Below are 19,745 nucleotides of genomic sequence, written 5' to 3'. Positions count from 1 at the left end.
TTTTTTTTTTTTTTTTTTTTTTTTTTTTAAATTTGTTTTCACACAATTCATGAGTGATCCAATTTTCATCACTTTTCAAACCCTTATTTTGAATAATTTTTCTTTCTTTTTCCCAATCATTAGCCCCACAGCGAACTGTCTTAACAACCATTATAACCAAACCCAATCTTCCCTCCACCGACATCGTAAACTACCTGCAGAGTCTTCTGCTGCACGTTCCCAATAATGGCGACGGAGCTCGGATCCATATTTCCGGCGAATGCCAAACAGACCTGAGTCGTCGATGCTCCGTACAAGATTCCGGTGCCGTCCAGTTCGAGTACCGTTCCTCCTTTGAAAAGAAAATCCACTTTCGGGATCTCTACAGAGGTGTATTTGCTCAGATCGTAACACGTGTCCAGAATCGAAAGCTCCGGCGCTTTCGGATACTTCGTCATTCCTTTCTGAAACGCCGATTTCAAGGCGCTGTACGCATCTGGCGGCAGCCGCGTAATCACCGTGCCGGAATCGATGATCGCGCCGGAGGTCGAGAAGACCGACGCCGAGATCGGGATCTGAATTCCTCCGACCTTCATACCGACGATGTCGACGCCATAGAAATTCGCGACGCCGTGTGCTTTTGTGATCGGCGTGTATTTCAGAGCACCGCCGCCACCGCCACTGCCGCCGAAGGCTAGGTAGCCGGTGGAACTTGAGGTTTTAGGGAGGCAGTAGGAGAAGATCTGACCGTACTTTTGGGCGGTCTGTTTGACGATGGAGATTTTGTCCTGGCCAAGGCCGATGAGACCGGCGGCGCTGCCGAAGAGTCCACGGTTGTTTTGGCCGCAACCGAAGAGGAAATTGCTGATAACATCGGTGGGCGTCAAGGTTAAAGTTTCTTTGGCGAAATATCCGACGGAGAAAGATTGATCGCCGTATTGTATTCCGTAAATGCAGGATTTCGCGGCGGAGCAACCAGGTTGGTTCCCTGCATATTTACACAACATGAAATTCAACTTGAAATTTATTATAAATGAGTAATTAAAGTGAAATTACCTGTGCCCGATTCAAGCTGAGAGCAGATAGGCGAAGAACAAGTGATGTTGGAATAAGTGGTGGATTGGGAAGGGGCGAAAACAGGGTCCTTCTGGCTGTAGCAATATCTGGCACACGGCTCGCACTGAGTCCACGTCAGATCGCTGCCGGTGTCAAATATAAGCGATAAGTACTTCTTCGGCGTCCCCAGAGCAACATTCACTATGTAATTCCCGGACCCGATGGTGGCGCCGGACTTCGCCGGGATTTTCGTGGCCTTCGACGGCCGTAAACGATCGATGGATTTGAAGTCCCCTGAGAATTTCGAGTGGATGAAATCCACTCGAGCCTGATCTTGAACGAATAATTCCGCGGCCGTCGGTGCTTTCGATTCTCCGCCGCCGCATGGCCCGTGCCGGTGAATCACTTCCAGTGATGACTGCGTTCTCCGACCTGAATCTTGGGCTGGGCCCATAAATGACATTTTCTTGTTTCAAAAAATAAATAATGAAGAAAAAATGTAAAATATGGTTACGGTTTTGGGCTTCCAATGGGCTGTTCATTAATGGGCCTCTTGGAGGCCCACATTGAGTAGTTGATAGTTTCGCAGTTATAGCGGCGGCTTCAGCTGGCGCTTTAATTACATTTTACATCACAGCCGTATGGGGTTGCGGAATATTTGTACTCACTGACGGTGTACTTATTTGTCTTGTCCTACTTTTGACTCTCTACGTAAGAATTAATTTCCCCATTCTAATTAACTATAAATATAATAATTTTTATTTTATTAAAATAATGATTCTATCCCCATCATTCATTGACTTGTTTCAATACGATGACGTCTAACTCAAGCTCATCTAATACCAGTTTTCATTTCAATTTTTAATTATTTATTTCCATGATTTAAGAACATTAAAAATATTTAGCCAGATTTCTAGAAAGATTTTCTCCTTAATTAAAAAATATACATTCTTTTTTCGAATTACATTACAATTATTAGCAGGTTAGTAGAATTTTAAAAACATAAAAAAAAAAAAAAAAGCAATTCCCTTATGAAAAAGGAAACAAAATTCTATAATTAATTTTTTTTTTGTCGTATTTTTAATAACATGTTAATAATTCGATCGGTCACTTCTTTATCACAAATTTGGACCCTTTTCTTGATTTTTTTTAATTAAAAATAAATAAATAATTTCCCCTTTTACTTTTAAGCCACAAACCAACAACCCCACCCATACAATTTTCTTCAATTTCAACGGAGAAAAGGCTTAGAGGCAGACAGACAGACAGACCCAATTGGTCTTTTTTTTTTTTTTTTTTTTTGTGAAATTATTAAAATTTGGAATCTTTTAATTTTCCCGTATCTATAATTAAAAAGGTGAATAAGAAAAATCGGCGAACAACAAAACAAGACATTTAAGGTTGAAAGAAACAGCCCTCCCTATGTTTAGGACACGTAATGATATAGTTGACAGCGAAATTAATGTTAGTTCGTGCTTATATAAAATTTAATTTCACCGAAATAAAATTTTCTAATCCAATTAAGAAAAAATATATATCTTAATTTAATTAATAACGCCGGAAAATTCTAGCGGAAGGAAATTAGAGAAACAGAGAGAGACCTTGAACGGAGCGGCGGTTGCAGGCGGCGGACGGCAGAAGGTCAGCGAGTTCGACGGTGAGGCGGTGGGCGTCCGGCGAGACTTTCCCGGCGGAAGAGTAAAAGAAAAGGAAACAAAAAGCAAAGAAAAGCATTGAAGAAAGAGGCGCCATGGATGTAGATTGAGAGCTTCGAGAGCTCTCTGCTGAGAAATTGAGATTCTTTTATTTGTTGATATGGCGGAAGTGGAAGGACGCTTAAGCCCTTTTTATATCAAGACGATAAGCACCACTCCACAGTACAATTGTGGATTTTCAAATGGATTTACGTCACACGTTTATTGCTCAACTCTGTCCTCCCCTGTACCTTATCGTGGACTTCCGTTTAGAGATAACCAATAGACAACGAACACGTGGAATGAAGAGGGTATTATAGTCATTTCCATCATTCAAAGCGATGAAAAGGAGTGATTAGCCCATGCAACCACCAAAATTATGTGCCCTCCATCAACTTAATTACATTTTCATTAACTAATCTGACCTTTCTTTTGGGCACTCTTTAATTCATAAAAATTTGGCACCGCCTATATCATCTTTATTCTATTGTAAAATTATTTAAACATTTAATATTAAATTTTACATTTTTAGACCTACGATCAAAATTAATTTCTTTTATTTTAATATTATTATTTATTTATTTGTTAAAATTTTAATTTATATATAATTAAGAGAAAAGTATGGCTTATAAATAATAATAATAATAATTAATAAGTTAATGTTGGAAGGTGGTGATATTAATTTGGAATTATTGAGAGTTTAGAATTTATTGGATCTAAAATCAAAGGAGATATTATTTTGTTTGCTCAATTGAGGGACGATTCACGCTTTCCACAAAAAATTACGTCCTCCTTTTATCAAAACTTTTGTAAAAGATAAATTAAAAAAATATAATTAAATAATTTGGGTCTTAATTTGGGATTACACTTCTAATGTTGTGGCCAGCTAATTTGAACGGTTGAATAAAATTTGTGGGAGGTGGGACCCACCACTCCCACTTGACCAAATTAGACCAAAGAAAGTAGTCATACTCATTGATTACGGAAGCCGTAAATACAAACGCTGTTTTTTTTCTAAAAAAATAATAACAAATAAATTAGTATTTAATTTTAATGTTTGTTTAGTATTTAAAAACTTCTCATTATTTTATTTTTATTCCTTTTTTAATTAATCATGCGAGGTCCCGATTTAAACGTCTTACCTAGAAAATAGAAGTATGACATCTTTAGTGCTTTAAAAATTTTATATTAATCTTATTAATCTTTTTGACTCGGTATGATTGTGCATATGAAAAAAAACATCATATATTAGATCGATTTCTCGACTTGCTAGTTCATTTATTTGAGGTAATCTGTTAAAAAAATAGTCAAAATCTCAAGTGTCGTTTTACGATTAAGGTATTTGGTATTGCAATAAAAATATTATCACAATATTATATAAATAAAATATTTTTAACCCGATTTAATTTTAGACAATTAAATATTGTCGACTAAATTTTTTATTAAGTCGTATTATTCTAATTAAAATTAATTTTATTTTCATTCATATACTTTGTTAATAAATTTTAATAGTTATAACCCATGGATACAAAATCTATAATAAATATATTATAGAATTTATAATTTTAAAAAATAAATAAGTTAAAAGTTATAAAAATAACGAGCTTAAATAGTTGAATTAAAAAAAAAATAGCAATGAAAATAAATAAATCATTTAAAGAAAATCAAGAAAATTAAATCATTAAAGAAATTAAAAATAATCGGAGGTATATTAAGACAATGTTTATGCTTTAGATAGGGTTACTCGAAAGATGGAATAGAACAAATTTTCTATTCTTGAATTTGACCTTTTTATATTTATTATATCGATTCTATTTATTTGGCAAAAATTTAATTGATAGTAAATTTTCATTTAGTAGGTTGGGTGTTGAATTTTCTATTAAAAAAATTAATGTCTTTTGTGAAATAATTCATAATAAGACAAAAAATGACAAGTGCTTACATATTTTAGGAATAAACATAAAAATATGACTGAAGTAAAAAGAGGAAAAAGACCAATGATTATTACTTTTGTATAATTTATGATAAATAATTCTAAAACCTTTTAAAGTGTAATAAATATTTTATCTAATTACCTTAAATTATTTAGAATTAAAACTTTAATTATATGCAAATATAATGATTATCAATCCAAATGAAAAATCAAGATAGCCACTTGATTTAGATTACTAAAATTAAAGATTTTTAATGGAAATAAAATAATATTGATTTATTTATCTCGTTGCCTTCTAATATTAAAAAAAAAAAAAAAAATGCAAAACGAAATGTGAAATCGATCCTTTCCCAACTTAAAATGTGTAGTCCATTTCTAATAATTAAATTTATTTATTTATTTATTTTTCTCGCTCTCTACCTTTAATTCCATTAGTGTATATTTTTCATCAGATTTCCTTAAAAACTTTTCAGGAAAAAATATATAGTATCTACTCGATAGAGACAACGCTCCATTAGAATACCATGGACACTTGTCATACGTACATACGTACACGTCTATATATATATAATATACTATAATTGTTAACTAATTGATATGTTACCCACATAATTAAAAATTAAAAATTAAAAAAAGACTTTTGTCGATTTAAAATATTCCTTTTATAAACACATGGACACGTGTTAAAGAGAATTACAAATAATATCGAACAGTTTAGAAAATATTGAACAAAAATATTGTAAGAAATGGATATCGCATCATTTTCAAGGAGATTCAATTCTTTTATTGAATATTTTTAATTTGATTAAAACTTATTGAGGATTATTGAGAGTAAGTCCCACATTGGTTAATTTAGTGGAGATCGCGGGTTTATAAGTAAGGAATACTATATTTATTGGTACGAGGCATTTTAGGGAAGCCCAAAGCAAAGCCAGGAGATCCGTGATTCCTAACATGGGATTAGAGCCATGCCCTAAACTTAACTATGTCGAACAAAGAGTGTATTTTGTTCGAGGGCTCCTGAGAGCTTAAACTTAAGGTGGACAATATCATACCATTGCGGAGATCCGTGATTCATAACAAAACCTTGTATAGCTCAAACTATTTTATATGATATTCAGTGGAAAAAGTATTAGAAAGTGGAAATCCAATTATATTTCCATGTTAAGTGAATAAGGTTCATAAATGTTGTGAGAAACAAAACAATGTCCCAATCAAGAGTGCGTAGAAGAGAAGCTGAAAAGGACCCAAAATGCAGATGCTTATTCCCGATAAGTATCAACTCAGTGGTTCTATGGGCCCTCCCCATCTCCCCCAACAAAAAATAATAATAAATAAATAAATAACTGAATCTATTTTCAGTAATTCTTCATAATTTTTTAAAATATTTTTTAATTAATTCCACTGTAGACGGATCATTTCTCTTCAAAACCCGACCAATTTATTAATAAATTTCAATTTTTAATTTTAACCCAAAAAATGACCTAATTGAGAATTTTAAATTAAAAAAAAAAAAAAAAAAGATTAATGGGTTTTGGTGGGTCAATTCTGCACTTTGAAGTGGCCAGTGAAAGGAAACACACAAACGTGAGAGGTTGGCTTAATTCCACCCATTCATTTCTCCACAATTAATGGGTTTCGTTTTCTTTAATCAAGAAATATAATTAATTATTTATTTATTTATTGGAAATTGTTCCTTTCCTTTTCGTGTCTCTGATGTGAACGAAAATCCTCATGACTTTTTTGAAAAACCCAACTAATTGCGTATAGTTGTTTCCACATCAAACTCGATTCGACATATGAACGCACCATGCCTTTTATTTTCCTCTTCAAATTCTACACTACCGATAATTATACAAATTAAAAATATAATATCTTATTATACAAAAACCAATTTTATTTAGAAATATTTATTTTAAAAAATATATTAATTAATCATGCATTAATAAAACGTAGTATTTTCCTCCTAATTTTATCATAATTTGTGGGACAATGGCAGTGACACGACCAATTATTGGACCAGGAAAGTACGACAAAATAGAAAAATAAATTAAAAATAAGAAAAAAAAAAAAAAAAACCCTCAAATTTTATTCTTCCAAGCGGTTAAGACTCTTTGAGGACCAACGAGTCATTGTCATGGCAGCTTACAGCTTTATTTTTTTTTTAGCTATTTTCTTTATTGTTTGTGAAAGCTAACCACTCTTATTCCTTTTCTTTTTAGCCTTTTAGTTTAATTTCCACACTCTTTTTATTTTTTCTTCCCCATTGCTTGGAAGTTTCTCACACGACATTGTACCCATAGAAAACTCACTATTTTAATTTATTTTAAATGGAAAATAATAATAATAAAATTACACTTATATCCTCAAAATTGTATACATTAAGAATAAGAAGGAATAAATTTTTTTACAAAAAAAGAAAAAAAGAAAAAAAGAAAAAAAAGAAAAAGAAAATACTTTGATTTAAAAAATATTGTTGAGATTTATTTGGAAAAATACATTTAAAAAATATTTATTTACTATGACCATTCATAAAAATAGAGACTGTCCTTTCTTTCATTGTTGCTTCAGCTGAGAATTTTGTTGGGCAAACGTGTGGAGTTCAAAATTTATTTTTCATTTAAAACACTTGAAGAAACACGTCAGCAACTTGAAAATCAAGTTTTTTTTTTTTTTTTTTTTTTTTTTTTTTTTTAACAAATCTAATTATATATATATAACAGATATATTTAATTTAAAATTTGTGGAAATGGTAAATCTAACATTTTTTTTATAGGAGGCTCGTTATTGTGCTGACTGGGCCTAAATTGCAAGCCCAAGTGTAGGCCCATTTAATGCAAGCCCAAATTATAATGAATGGGAAGAAGAAAAATTAAACATTTTCAAGGAACCAAATATTTATACATTTTTTTTTTCCCACCAAATTTCAAACATTATTAGAAGAACAAGACAATCTAATTTCCCCTTCGTCCCCACTTTTAACTCCAATACTACTGAGTTTCAAGAACGACTGAGCCCAGCTTTCAAAGAACCCAATCTGATCCTCTGCAAGGCTCTCCACCCGGGCCCTGGTCCGGCCGTCGCTAATCAGAACAGAATCCGACTGAAACAGCCCTTTGTGCGACAGAATGTTTTTGTAGTACTGATTGTCGAAGACAGCCGCCGTCGCCGGATCGTTTTCGACGGTGACGGCGGAGGCGGCACCGGCGGAGCACCGCCGCATAAGCTCGTTGGCATATGAGCCGTCCAGAGAGGCGTCGACGAGGCTCATTCGGCCGTTTGGATCTCTTCTGAAGCGGTCACTGAAGGCGCTGCAGTGAGCCGTTCCGATGGTGTGGGCCCCAGAAAGGACGATGAGATCGTCCGCCGACAGCCCTTTTGATGAGAAGAGAGTCATCATTTGGTCGACTGAAAAGCTTGTGTCGACAATGTTTGGTCGGACGTTTGACGCCGCCGATATTTTTCCGTCTCTCCGGCCGGTGAGGACTTGGACGAAGGGCCCGCCGGTCTGTGCATTGGATAAGAGATGAGCGATTGAGAAAGACAAGTTTTAAATTTGAGAGCTAAATGGACGAAAAACTCACGAATTCAACGGCATCTCTGGCGGCCAAAACGACAATGTCGGCACAGGAGACAGTTTGGGGACAGAAAAATTCAAGATTTCTCTTAGCTGAATCAATAACTTCAAAGCCTCCAAGAGACTTGTTTCCTGGGTCAGTTCTTTCCGTTCCATTTCCTTGCAGCAACACAGATGCGTCACAGCCCTGGAAATTTTGAGATTTTACAACAGTTCAATAAAAACTTAAAACAAAAAGAAATAGAAAAATGGCCCATGCAGGTTTCGAACCTGCGACCTTCGCGTTATTAGCACGACGCTCTAACCAACTGAGCTAATAGGCCAGTTGAAAAGATCGGCTTCCAAGATCAAAATTAAATCGAGACTAATGCGGCGTCGTTTTACGAAAAGAAGACTAAACCAGGTTACTGACCTCAACAAAACAGTCATGGAAGAGAAGTCGGAGGAGCTTGCCGGGAACGGTGGGGTCAACGGAGGAAGCCGATCTAACGATATTCCGGACCATAAACTCCGCCGCAGGACACGTGGCAGCGTAAAACCCGAACGACAAGGCCACCGTCGATGCCGGAACAGACAAAACCAGAAGAAGTAAAAACGACTTGCATATATCGCTACACGACGCCGTTTTCGCCATGGACAAATCTGTCGTGGTATCTGAGAAGCTAACTGGGAATAAAAGGATTTGGTCTTCGCTAAGCATTATAAAGAAACAGAATAAAAGGGAGAGAGCGAGAGAAATTTAAAGCGGCATTGAAGAAGTTGGGTGGTGGCAGAGTGTTGAAAGTCACACGTCTCTGAAGAGACATGTTTGGCCCTTAGTGCACAACATTTACTTCACAGCTATTCCTTCACTTCGCCGCCCATGGGAAATTTATTAAGCCCTATTTATGGCTCTTCTTCCCCATTATGTGCCAGTCAGATTTGAGTGTAAAAAGCATTAATAAAAGTTGTGTATTTTATTGCATTTTATTGATAAATGGAGAATATCGTTAAAGATATTGCTATAAATAATTAATTATTTAATATTATTTACTCTAATTAATTTTGTTCATCATTGTGATTAATTTTGAATTATTATTATTATTATTATTTAAAAGTAGAATCCAACTTTGACCTATACAATTTATTTATTTATTTATTTATTTTTACAGGTAAAGTTTCAACTTCCATCTGATTTCATGGATTTATTGGCCTTGTCCCACAAACCAACTCCCTCGGCGTCGCGAACTCAGCTTCTTCTTCACGCTCCTTTGCGTCTTAATTCCTATTGGCCGTTCAAATTAATCGTGGCTAAAAAGAGATTCATAGTGTGCGGAGGCTCCACTGTCACGAAGATAAGGTGCCCCCACCGGTAACGTTAAAGATGATAAAAACAAAAAGGAATAGAAAAATTGGCCCATGCAGGTTTCGAACCTGCGACCTTCGCGTTATTAGCACGACGCTCTAACCAACTGAGCTAATAGGCCAGTTGACAATAATGTTAAATTTCATTAATAAATTCATTTACTTCATAAATCTCTAATTTTTTAGTTTAAAAATGAAAACTCATTTGCGCAGGTTTAGTGGTTAAATTATAATTTTTATTATTCATATTATATGCTTATAAATTAAATATGTTTAATTAAACATTGTGCTGCTGCTATTATTATTATTATTTTAGTATAAAGAGAACTAACAGTAATTAGCATATAGATGAAGGTCAAAATTTTAAAAAGTTTAAATTAATTTATTTTTATTAAAAGTATTAAGAAAATTTTAGCTAATATGAAAATCAATGCTGGAAAAGATGGGGACGGAGAAGTCGTCTACGTCTCAATCATCGGATCTCTACTTATAGACTTACTTGTTCATGTTTCTCTACTGGTTGCGTACTAAAAGAGGAAAGAGGAAAAACCGACATGTCGTTTCTACAAGGGATCATGGCCATTTGTCCCGCGCTTAATTTCTCGATCATCTCTGTTGAAAGCTTGAATGTGTGGTTCACAGAACTGCCTCACTCTTCTAACCAAACAAATCTTCACTCCTTCAAATCCTTAAATTCCTCTACTCCTCCTTCACTTCAACCACCGCCATGGCCTCTCTCCGCCCATTTCTTTCCGTTTCCCCTTTCTCCCACGCACCTAAGCGCACGCGCTTCGCGAATGTCCTTAACGCTCCATCGCCTTCCGCTTCCTCTTTGCCGTTCAAATTAGTCGCTGCCAGGAAGAGATTCGTGGTTCGCGGCGACGCCGTTGTAGACGCCGGAACTACAGCTTCAATCGGCGATCTGAAGGACGATGATGATCAGGCGGTCATTTTGGGTCCGGCGACCGACGAGGAGCTTAGCGGTGGATCTACGGTGGAGTACGACTGGACTGAAGAGTGGTACCCGCTGTACCTTACGCGAGATGTGCCGGAGGATGCTCCTTTAGGGCTCACTGTGTTCGATAAGCAGTTGGTTCTGTACCGCGATGGAACCGGCGAGCTCCGATGTCACGAAGACAGGTGCCCCCATAGGTATGAAAAAAATAAATGGCCCATGCAGGTTTCAAACCTGCGATCTTAGCGTTATTAGCACGACGCTCTAACAGGACCAAAATTCATCTGATTAACGTTTAATCTGTTTCTACTTCAGCTTGTTCTTCCTGTTAATTATGCGTTTGTTGTTCTTGTTTCTGGATAAACAATTAATCAAGGGATAATAAGCATTCATAGTATAACTTAAAATGGATCTGCTTAACTTACTTTTGTCTCATTTTAGGCTAGCAAAGCTCTCTGAAGGCCAATTAATCGATGGCAAATTGGAATGTCTTTACCATGGCTGGCAATTTGAAGGCGAGGGGAAATGTGTGAAGATTCCTCAGGTAAAATTGAATGAATTTGATCTCTTTCTATAAAAAGTCCTTAGAAACGAGTTGAATATAAATTGAATTGCATTGATCCATTCAACTTAGGCTCGAACTGTGTTATGCAGCTTCCTTCAGATGCCAAGATTCCTAGAACAGCATGTCTAAGAACATACGAGGTAAGGGACTCACAGGGAGTTGTATGGGTGTGGATGTCTTTGGAAAAGCCTCCAACCCTCAAAAAGATACCGTGGTTCGACAACTTCGAGCGGCCCGGGTTCCGAGACAATTCGACCATTCACGAGCTTCCTTATGATCACTCCATACTTCTTGAGAACCTTATGGATCCTGCACATGTACCTATCTCCCATGATAGAACAGATTTTAGTGCCAGAAGGGAAGATGCTCAGCCATTAGGATTCGAAGTTACCGAGCGTACGAACCGTGGTTTCGCCGGTCGATGGGGCCGTGCTAAAGAACCGGCATTGTCAAACTTCTTAAGGTTTGAAGCTCCTTGTGTCCTTCAGAATAACAGGGAAATTCCCAATGAAAAAGGTGCTGTGGATTACTTTACAGGACTTTTCCTCTGTAGGCCTACAGGCCAGGGGAAATCCATGCTTATAGTGAGATTTGGTAGCACAAGATCTTCCCTTCTGTTGAAATTGCTGCCTTCATGGTTTATCCACCAAAATGCCTGCAAGGTTTTTGAGCAAGATATGGGATTTCTTTCATCCCAAAATGAGGTTCTAATGAGAGAAAAAGTGCCCACCAAAGAGCTCTACCTCAACTTACGATCTTCCGATACTTGGGTTCTCGAGTATCGACGCTGGATGGACAAGGTCGGGCACGGGATGCCGTATTACTTCGGACATGCTACAATTTCGTTGCCTAAACTGCCTGCTGTTGTTGAACACGCCCCGGTAGGACTAGTTGCTGGAGCTTCAGCATCTGCTCCGGCTAAGGGGGGGATCGGCACGATGCATTCTCCGAACTTGTCGAACCGATACTTTCGACATATCATTCATTGCAGGAGTTGTAGCAATGTCATCAAATCTTTTCAAACTTGGAACAAGGCTCTTTCTGCCATTGCCGTCACTTTGGTTGCATTGGCCATTTTGGTGAGTGGGAGGCAATGGAAGGCCCTCGTTCTGTTGTCTGCAGCATTGTGCTGTGGTGGAGCTTATGCATGCTCGGCTATTGTGGCATTAAATACCACTAATTTTATAAGAACTCACAGAAGGTTGTAACTTATTGTTTACAGATTTCAAAAAATAGTATTGATATTACATACATAGGGAGATTAAGTACTGAACAGAGTGATTAAACCTCATGGTTTTCATTTTCTTGGGTTCGGTTTTGTTGAAGATTTTCCTTGTGATGCTAGTAAAAAAAAATGTCTGAAAATTAAATATCTATGTTAGGTGTTTGTGAGATCCCACGTCGGTTGAAGAGAAGAACGGAACATTCTTTATAAGGATGTGTAAACGAAACATTCTTTATAGGAACGTGTAAACTTTTCCCTAACAAACGCTTTTTAAAAACTTGGAAGAGAAAACTGAGGACAATCTCTACCCGCTGTGAGCTTGAACAGTTACAAATGGTATCATAGCCAGATACCGAGCGATATGCTAGTGAGAAGGCTGAGACCCGAATGGAGTGGACACGAGGTGGTGTGCCAGCAACGACGCTGTCCCCAAAAGGGTGGATTGGGGGGTCCCACATCGATTGGAGAAGGGAACGAGTAGCAACAAGGATGCTGGGTACCGAAGGGGTGGATTGTGAGATGGATTGGGGGGTCCCACATCGATTGGAAAAGGGAACGAGTAGCAACAAGGATGCTGGGTACCGAAGGGGTGGATTGTGAGATCCCACTTTAAAGACGCTGTCCCCATCCCCAAATGGGTGGATTGGGGGTCCCACATTGATTGGAGAGAGAACGAGTAGCAGCAAGGATGCTGGATCCCGGTGAATTGTGAGATCCACTTCTATTGGAAGTGAGTAAATCTCTCCCTACCAAATGAAATTTCAATTATTTCTAGCAACACCGTTGCATTGAAAATATTACCGAATTTTATATAAATAAATAATATGGGATGAATTTAACTTATTAAAATAATTTTGATTAATTTAACTTTTATTCATTAATAAATATATTATAAATAATATTCCTTTTTTTTAATTTACTTCACCGATCTTATTTAATAATCATTTAGATATTTTTTTAAATGGTATTTATTTTCTCAAAGACGTCAGTGTCTTCTTTTATGCTTTGTAAGGTAACATATTAATTTTTAGCTAAATTTTAAAAGTAAATTATTTTTTATAATTACATTTTTTAGTTTCTAGAACTCTGGAGATGATCATTTAATTTTTTAAATTATACTTAATTCTCTCAAAATATCAACATAACACGTGGCGGAGAGTAGATGTATCCAACACACCACCCCGTCTTTCATTTAAATAAGGCAAATACAGAGTTCATTGGCGCGGAAGGAGCTTCAAATTTAGAGAGCGCGAAAACCCTAGCAGAGAGAGGATGGGGCTCGATCATCTTCATCAACATCATCAAGCAGCCGATGGATTGACGAACTTATTCACGAAGGCCAATCACGATCTCTCGGTTGTTCAATACAGGCTCGAGAAGGAGTTTCAGCAAATCTATCCTGACAGCGTAAGAGCAACACGATCTTCTTCTTCTTCTTCTCGTTTATTGAATGGAGGCAGTTATTAGTTTAAGAAGGAAGTTCTAAGGCTCGAAATGAATGTAGAATTGTTTATGTTTCTCTTCGCTGTTGGTAATTCATAGTTCTAGTACTAGATCTTTGAGCTTAATGTAGAATTATTCCATTCTACAGCAAAAAATCATCATAGACGCTTTCTACTTTCTTAATCGATGCACTGTTTAGTTTGAGCGCGAAGTTCAAGATCTGGAGCTCGATTTTGAACTATTTGGTTCTTTCTTTGTGTTATTCACTGTACTAATACAAGATCACAAGCTTAATGTAGGATTATTTCATTCTTCAGCGTAAGAGCATCATAGTCTTTCTATTTTCTTAATCGAGGCACTGTTTAGTTTGAGCATGAAGTTAAAGATCTGGAGCTCAATTTTGAACTATTTTGTTCTCTCTCTGATGCTATTCAGTGTACTAATACAAGATCACAAGCTTAATGTAGAACTATATCATTCTTCAGCGTAAGAGCATCATAGACTCTCTATTTTCTTAGTCGAGGTACTGTTTAGTTTGATGACGATGTTCAAAATCTGGAGCTCAATGTTGAACTATTTTGTTTTCTCTTTGCTGTTATTCACTGTATTAATACAAGATCTCGAGCTTGATGTAGAATTGTTCGATTCTACATCGTAGGAGCATGTAGTCAATCCTGACAGAGTAAGAGCAACATACGTTTGAAATGAACTATTTTGTTTTCTCTGCTTCTAGACTTCTGAGCGGAGACACTATTTTAATTGAGGAGGACATAGAAGATGTTGAGCTTAATGAAGAGTTATTTCATTATCTTTTGCTATTAGCATTTGATAAGTAGTATCACAAGATCTTGAGCTTAACGACGAATTATTTCGTTCTACAATGTTAGAGCAAATAAATCCTGATAGAGTCTGGGCAACATAGTTATTTTCAAGAGTCGAGTCACTAGTTTTCATTTCAGTATTTGGTTTGAGGAGGAAGTACTCAATCTTGAGCTTAATGAGTTCTTTCATTTTTCAATCAGAACCGCAGTACTATTACAAGATTTTGAGCTTAACGTAGAATTGTTTCCTCCTCTCTTGTGCGTCAGTTTATTTCATAGTGCTAGCCAAAAATTCGTTGTAATTCTTGATTTTAAAAGGTTCGCCGTTTAATATTGTTGTTCTGAGAATGGACTATTGAACTTTCAGATTGAAGTTTTCGGAGAATTTAGTCATCCACAATTTTTCTTCATTTTCGAACTTCTGACTATATTGAGCTTTTTGATCTTTGATAAAACGTGTGATTAAAAATTTCCGTTGGTTTCTCTACAATGCATGCCACCATGTGGCAGTGATATTGGGTTCAAACACTCTTAATGACAGCGATTGTCAAGTCATTGTTTGACGGTTGAGATTGAAAGCCTCTTAAAACATGTATTGGGGACAAAGTTAACCACGGATTTATTTTGAATTCTATCTCAGATTATCCTTCATATTCTTTCTGGAAAACATGAATACGAATCTGTTGTTGCTCAACTGGTGGTTTTCATTCAAGGTTTTGTACATTATTTGCAGGCGAATCCAATGAAGTTAGCTTTAAGGATAAAGAAGATACGGGATGATATATCAACCTTGAAAGAGCAGTGTCGTGAAGTTTTGATGGCCAAACAGGTATCTTTCTGCCTTTACTTTTTCCAGATAGGTATCGACTTGAGGAAACACACGCATTTAACCTGTAAGAGTTCATGCTCTGTACTTTCTAAGTTTCTCTCTCTCTCTTTTTTTTTTTTTCTTTCAAGAATTAGTTCTGCAACTCCAAAAGTTCACTTATATGTCCAAAAATAAATAAATACTCCATTTCACTTAGATTCCATGCAATGAAATGATATGTTATACTTTAATAAAAATGAAAATATGAAGTTTGAGCTCAGGAAACGTGATGTCTGATGATAGTAGGATGAATATAATGGTATTTTTCATAAGATATAATTACATCGAGAATATTTTGTTCAATATATTACCTACAATGAATTTCAAATAAATAAATCCTAATGCTTATTAACTATTTAGTTTTTAGTTTGTTTTTGAAATTTATGCTTGTTTTCTCCATTTTTCTTATCGTGGTTTTCACTATTCTTTTATAGTAAAATAGTAACATTTAAATTCTTAAATAACTTACCGATGAAAAAGTAGCGTGTTTGAGTTAATGTCTTGTTCATTGGTGCCTCTTTTGCATTTTTATCGGAGAACAAGTACAGTATTTATTCTTGTTCTGCAACTGAGATTGAGTGATTTCATTACCTATTGCTAAATTATGCAAAGATGACGCGCTGTTCAAATGCAGGATGTAATTGATAAGGCTCGGACTGTTCTTGTTGGGAACAGAAACATGGTACACAAAATGCAAGCATCCATGGGCAAACCCTTTGTCAGCGATGATGATGATCCGGCATTTGTGCAATTCAAGCAGGTATCCATTGTAACACAGTGAAATGGACATTCTTGGAATTTTTTTTCTCAAGTGCTCTGTCATTTGCTTTATGTGGTTTAAAAGGGTTGCAATTTCCAAGTGGTGCTTATAGTTTTTGTACCATTTGCCAGCAAGCATCCAATATTAAATATGCAAAAGGCTTTACTTACGATTGGATATCCACATTAGATGGCCTGTGGGTATTTCGATCTTTTGGATAAAGCTTACACAATCAAATGTCTCGCCCCTCCATGTAGAAGCGTCGTGTTTTTTAGTACTTTCGGAGTCATTTTTCAATGCTAAACCATATCCTGAATTTGTCTTCTGCAGATCACTGAAGAGTGGACAACACAAGTTCAATCAAAAATTGGTAAGAGGATTCTGTTCAAGCTTTCTTGTAATTGATGTTTAGACCTATGTGTTTTGAATTCTAGCTTACAATATACTTAAAATATTGTTTGGTCTTAATATTAATTTTAATGACGAATCTTTTAGTTTATGAATTTTTTTAAAAATATATAGATTAATTTTTATAGATTTCGTGTTGATAACTCTAAAAAGTAGTAATGTTTGCCTTCGCTGTCGTGTAGAAACTAGAAAGTTAGGTAGTTTGACCTTTTCTTTTTCTTATTTAGCTTAACGATTATATCTAAGGTTTAATAATTGATGTTTTATTTATTGAAATTGAATTTGGATTTGAATTGGTTCATGTTTTTCATTCAAAGTTCGTATTAATGAGAGGTAATGTAGGGGAAGATGGCCAAGAGGACGCAGAGTCTAGTGACGTCAACAAGTTGCTATTCTCGGCTGTAGTGCAGGAATAATTCCAAACTATGCCAGGTATCTCTTTACCTAATTCCTTGTCCCACCCTTCCATCTACAAAAATCAAAATTGTCGACTTATTTATCAATATTGACAAATTTCTTTAAAAAAAAAAAACCCAAGAAGAAACCTCATATGCAAATGTTATTTAAAATTAATGAATGAACATTTACTTGATGATAGTATGTATGTGTCAATAATAATTTTGGCACTTTCTTAATATTTTTGCGATGCATTGAAAATATTAATATCAAAGCTTTCCATGTACGGATGCTTTAAAACAAATGCCAATACTTCCAAATGATTTCTTGGATGTTATATTTTAAGATGATTTTAACTTTTAAATGGTTCATTTGTTAAGACATGAATTTATCCAAAGGATTTATGTGGTTTAGTATCATCACCCTTTTTTTTTCTTTTATATTCTGGACTGTTTATTTGATAACCAAAATAATGTGTAACTTTTATTTCTCTCAACACTTCAAAATTCTAGGTAAACTTATAAAATTAAAAAGAAATTATTTTTCAAAATATCAAAATTTCTTCGTAGATATGCGTCTTTCTGACTCTTAAAGCGTTTTTTTTTTTTTTATGACTCGCGCTTGAAGTTACTTTTAATTAACTAAATTTGTTCTCTTTCTCGGACTTAAAGTTTCTTCTCTCTCTCTCTCTCTCTCAGTTTCCTTATTTTTTCTCTTCAAACTTTTTCTACCTGTGAAGGAATAAAAATTAATAGGTAGCTTTTCTCCAGTTCTATTTATAATTTTACTTATAAAACTAGATATTTTGGCTCTTATTTTTACCAAAAAACAGGGCAGATTTTTATTTTTAGTAAAAAATATGCTGCCAAAAGAGAACACAGAACTAACATTTCTTTGTCTTCTGCTTTACATGTCCGATACTTTTTAGATTTTGAACATTATTGAACTGATTCATATTTTTAAGGAAAATAAACAAAGATAAAAAAATAATTAACTAATACAAAGATAAAAGGAAATATTAAATTTTCTGTTGGCTCATGCAGGTATTTTCATGACATCGTTTACTGAGCCCATGAAGGAGAATCTGTGCACACAATTCACTTGCCGACGCTAAAGATGTCGAGAGGTTAAATGGCATGCTTAGCACACCTTGTGAGCCAAATGTAACTTCAATATGATATTCAATGAACAACATGAATTTGACCGATTCTGAAACAATATACAACGAATCTTAAAGCAGCAAAAAGCCAGCAATCCATTCGCAAGCTGACTGCTCGATTTTAATGAAAACTGCACTAGACGTTGGTTATGAGATTTAATAAAAATAATAATGACAAATTATAGTTGACTTGATTAGACCTGGTAGCACCAGATCAGGCTCTGGCATTTTTCTTTTTTGCTGAAGTTTCGGTCTATTTAGAAACGGGGGGCTCACCCAGCCACTTGGCCCGGTAACCTGTTCCCTTACAGTCGGAGCATCGGATAGAGCCCTGAAAAATAATGGCACGTTAACCATGCTAATTAAACTACTCAATCTGGCAGTTCATAAATTATGGAGAAATAAAGGCCAAGTAATTCTCTGGATTATCTAATAGTTAGTTTCAAACAAAAATTCTTGTAGTTTTCTTTTGTTGTTAACTGAAGGCAACAAATGAAAGTATTTAACAACTAATTACAAGTAATCTTTTTTAAAAACACAATATAGTGCATCTGAAATACCTTTACGAAAGACATGCTTTTTGAATGAAATTGGTTTTTTCAAAGAACTATATGAAAAAAAAAAATTAAAATTGTGTCTAGATGATCTGAAGTATTACCTTAAAAAAATGTCAAAGAACAAAAAGAACTTTAAAGAAATTGGATTACCTTAAAAAAATGTCAAAGAACAAAAAGAACTTTAAAGAAATTGGATTACCTAAAAAAAAAACTATCTTTAAATAAAATACGTGCAAGATAGATTATCGAAAAATTAATTCAAAGTGGTCAACTAGAAAAAAAAAATACAGAGAAAAAAAAAAGGAAAACACCACTACACTTGTATGGTCAAATTTGAAGGAAAGAAAAAATAATAATTCAAAGAAAAAGGACTCATTTAAAATCTATTTCTGATCCATATACATGAGAGATAGGTTAACCAAAAATGAATTTAAAGCGATTAACTAAAATATCCAAAAATAATAGTGAGAAAAAGAAAACATATTTGCAATAGGTATCATATGAAAACATTTTTATTAAAAGTATTTAAAGAAAAAAGAAAAAATATTTGAGGGTAAAATATGAAAATGATTTTATTAAAAATATTTAAAGAAAAAGTGCTTGGGTACAACAAACACATTCCTCAGTTCAAAAAAGAAGTGAGTGTTTAGGAAGTTAATAATAGAAAGTATACACAGAATAGGGGAGAATGCGGGAAAATGTATATGTCGAGTTGCAAAAAGAAGTAGAGATGCAGAAGGAAAGTGTGCAGTGAAAATTTAGGTAGCAGACATTTGGGTCAAAAATAGAAGAAGCACAAACTAATTCCATCTTTAAATGTACTTCAGAAAATATAGAAGCCCCAAAGTATTCGAAAGAGCTTTATACCATTACTTAACTAAGAGTGCTTTTGACGATTAAAAAAGTTGATTTTCGTGGTTAAAAACACTTTGACCTACCTGAAATGTTTATATTTGAATACAGGCTAAAAAACGCTTATAAAAAAAAAAAAAAAAAAAAAAAAAA

General features: G+C 35.0%; 6 protein-coding genes and 2 non-coding genes across 11 annotated transcripts in view; 3 read left to right on the top strand and 5 right to left on the bottom strand.

Moving 5' to 3' along the window:
- Positions 1-24: 24 nt before the first annotated feature.
- On the bottom strand, positions 25-2,869 carry LOC111443184 (aspartyl protease family protein At5g10770-like). Of its 2 annotated transcripts, none has more exons than XM_023080884.1 (3): positions 2,637-2,869; positions 1,036-1,479; positions 25-967 (listed from the first exon to the last, which is right to left on the bottom strand). In XM_023080884.1, exons 1-3 carry the CDS (start codon positions 2,785-2,787, stop codon positions 141-143), a joined length of 1,422 nt encoding a protein of 473 aa, XP_022936652.1. In that variant the 5' UTR covers positions 2,788-2,869; the 3' UTR covers positions 25-140. The 2 variants fall into 2 exon arrangements, with proteins under 2 accessions (XP_022936652.1, XP_022936653.1); XM_023080885.1 differs by having other exon boundaries at positions 1,036-1,467.
- Positions 2,870-7,431: 4,562 nt separating this feature from the next.
- On the bottom strand, positions 7,432-9,015 carry LOC111443398 (peroxidase 46). The gene is made up of 3 exons (XM_023081197.1): positions 8,652-9,015; positions 8,247-8,426; positions 7,432-8,170 (listed from the first exon to the last, which is right to left on the bottom strand). Exons 1-3 carry the CDS (start codon positions 8,937-8,939, stop codon positions 7,589-7,591), a joined length of 1,050 nt encoding a protein of 349 aa, XP_022936965.1. The 5' UTR covers positions 8,940-9,015; the 3' UTR covers positions 7,432-7,588.
- Positions 8,489-8,562, bottom strand: TRNAI-AAU. Its single transcript has one exon. It is a non-coding gene; the product is annotated as a tRNA-Ile (tRNA).
- Positions 9,016-9,631: 616 nt separating the features above from the next.
- Positions 9,632-9,705, bottom strand: TRNAI-AAU. The gene has a single exon. It is a non-coding gene; the product is annotated as a tRNA-Ile (tRNA).
- Positions 9,706-10,188: 483 nt separating this feature from the next.
- Positions 10,189-12,495, top strand: LOC111443647 (protein TIC 55, chloroplastic). Of its 2 annotated transcripts, XM_023081555.1 has the most exons (4): positions 10,189-10,735; positions 10,980-11,082; positions 11,193-12,308; positions 12,343-12,495. In XM_023081555.1, the coding sequence occupies exons 1-4, from the start codon at positions 10,311-10,313 to the stop codon at positions 12,343-12,345; spliced, it is 1,647 nt and encodes a 548-aa protein (XP_022937323.1). In that variant the 5' UTR covers positions 10,189-10,310; the 3' UTR covers positions 12,346-12,495. The 2 variants fall into 2 exon arrangements, with proteins under 2 accessions (XP_022937323.1, XP_022937322.1); XM_023081554.1 differs by having other exon boundaries at positions 11,193-12,495.
- A 1,039-nt stretch (positions 12,496-13,534) lies between these two features.
- Positions 13,535-18,380, top strand: LOC111442663 (spindle and kinetochore-associated protein 2). Of its 2 annotated transcripts, none has more exons than XM_023080130.1 (6): positions 13,535-13,735; positions 15,326-15,421; positions 16,095-16,220; positions 16,551-16,590; positions 16,977-17,060; positions 18,068-18,380. In XM_023080130.1, the coding sequence occupies exons 1-5, from the start codon at positions 13,601-13,603 to the stop codon at positions 17,042-17,044; spliced, it is 465 nt and encodes a 154-aa protein (XP_022935898.1). In that variant the 5' UTR covers positions 13,535-13,600; the 3' UTR covers positions 17,045-17,060; positions 18,068-18,380. The 2 variants fall into 2 exon arrangements, with proteins under 2 accessions (XP_022935898.1, XP_022935897.1); XM_023080129.1 differs by having other exon boundaries at positions 16,971-17,060.
- LOC111442662 (VQ motif-containing protein 11-like) overlaps positions 17,707-19,745 on the top strand; it is a 6,065-nt gene continuing 4,026 nt past the window's right edge. Inside the window, exon 1 of the mRNA XM_023080128.1 lies at positions 17,707-17,719. The gene's annotated coding sequence lies outside the window, so the exon portion shown is untranslated. The remainder of the gene's footprint in view (positions 17,720-19,745) is intronic.
- The window catches only part of LOC111442664 (chaperone protein DnaJ), a 3,773-nt gene continuing 2,158 nt past the window's right edge, over positions 18,131-19,745 (bottom strand). Inside the window, exon 3 of the mRNA XM_023080131.1 lies at positions 18,131-18,514. Coding sequence (XP_022935899.1) covers positions 18,437-18,514 — 78 coding nt within the window. The 3' untranslated portion in view covers positions 18,131-18,436. The remainder of the gene's footprint in view (positions 18,515-19,745) is intronic.

The sequence above is a fragment of the Cucurbita moschata genome, unplaced genomic scaffold, assembly GCF_002738365.1.
Source record: "Cucurbita moschata cultivar Rifu unplaced genomic scaffold, Cmos_1.0 Cmo_Scf00005, whole genome shotgun sequence".
Lineage (NCBI taxonomy): Eukaryota > Viridiplantae > Streptophyta > Magnoliopsida > Cucurbitales > Cucurbitaceae > Cucurbita > Cucurbita moschata.
This window is presented reverse-complemented; position numbering and strand designations above follow the sequence as displayed.

Coding starts and splice junctions, on each gene's coding strand:
- LOC111442663 (XM_023080129.1), top strand. CDS start 13,601: ATGGGGCTCGATCATCTTCATCAACATCATCAAGCAGCCGATGGATTG. Junction 15,422..16,094: donor AAGTTTTGATGGCCAAACAG/GTATCTTTCTGC, acceptor GTTCAAATGCAG/GATGTAATTGATAAGGCTCG. Junction 16,591..16,970: donor ACAAGTTCAATCAAAAATTG/GTAAGAGGATTC, acceptor GAGGTAATGTAG/GGGAAGATGGCCAAGAGGAC.
- LOC111443398 (XM_023081197.1), bottom strand. CDS start 8,939: ATGCTTAGCGAAGACCAAATCCTTTTATTCCCAGTTAGCTTCTCAGAT. Junction 8,427..8,651: donor TCCATGACTGTTTTGTTGAG/GTCAGTAACCTG, acceptor CAAAATTTCCAG/GGCTGTGACGCATCTGTGTT. Junction 8,171..8,246: donor CCAGAGATGCCGTTGAATTC/GTGAGTTTTTCG, acceptor TCCAATGCACAG/ACCGGCGGGCCCTTCGTCCA.
- LOC111443647 (XM_023081555.1), top strand. CDS start 10,311: ATGGCCTCTCTCCGCCCATTTCTTTCCGTTTCCCCTTTCTCCCACGCA. Junction 10,736..10,979: donor GAAGACAGGTGCCCCCATAG/GTATGAAAAAAA, acceptor GTCTCATTTTAG/GCTAGCAAAGCTCTCTGAAG. Junction 11,083..11,192: donor AATGTGTGAAGATTCCTCAG/GTAAAATTGAAT, acceptor TGTGTTATGCAG/CTTCCTTCAGATGCCAAGAT.
- LOC111443184 (XM_023080884.1), bottom strand. CDS start 2,787: ATGGCGCCTCTTTCTTCAATGCTTTTCTTTGCTTTTTGTTTCCTTTTC. Junction 1,480..2,636: donor CAACCGCCGCTCCGTTCAAG/GTCTCTCTCTGT, acceptor TTATGGGCCCAG/CCCAAGATTCAGGTCGGAGA. Junction 968..1,035: donor TCAGCTTGAATCGGGCACAG/GTAATTTCACTT, acceptor GTAAATATGCAG/GGAACCAACCTGGTTGCTCC.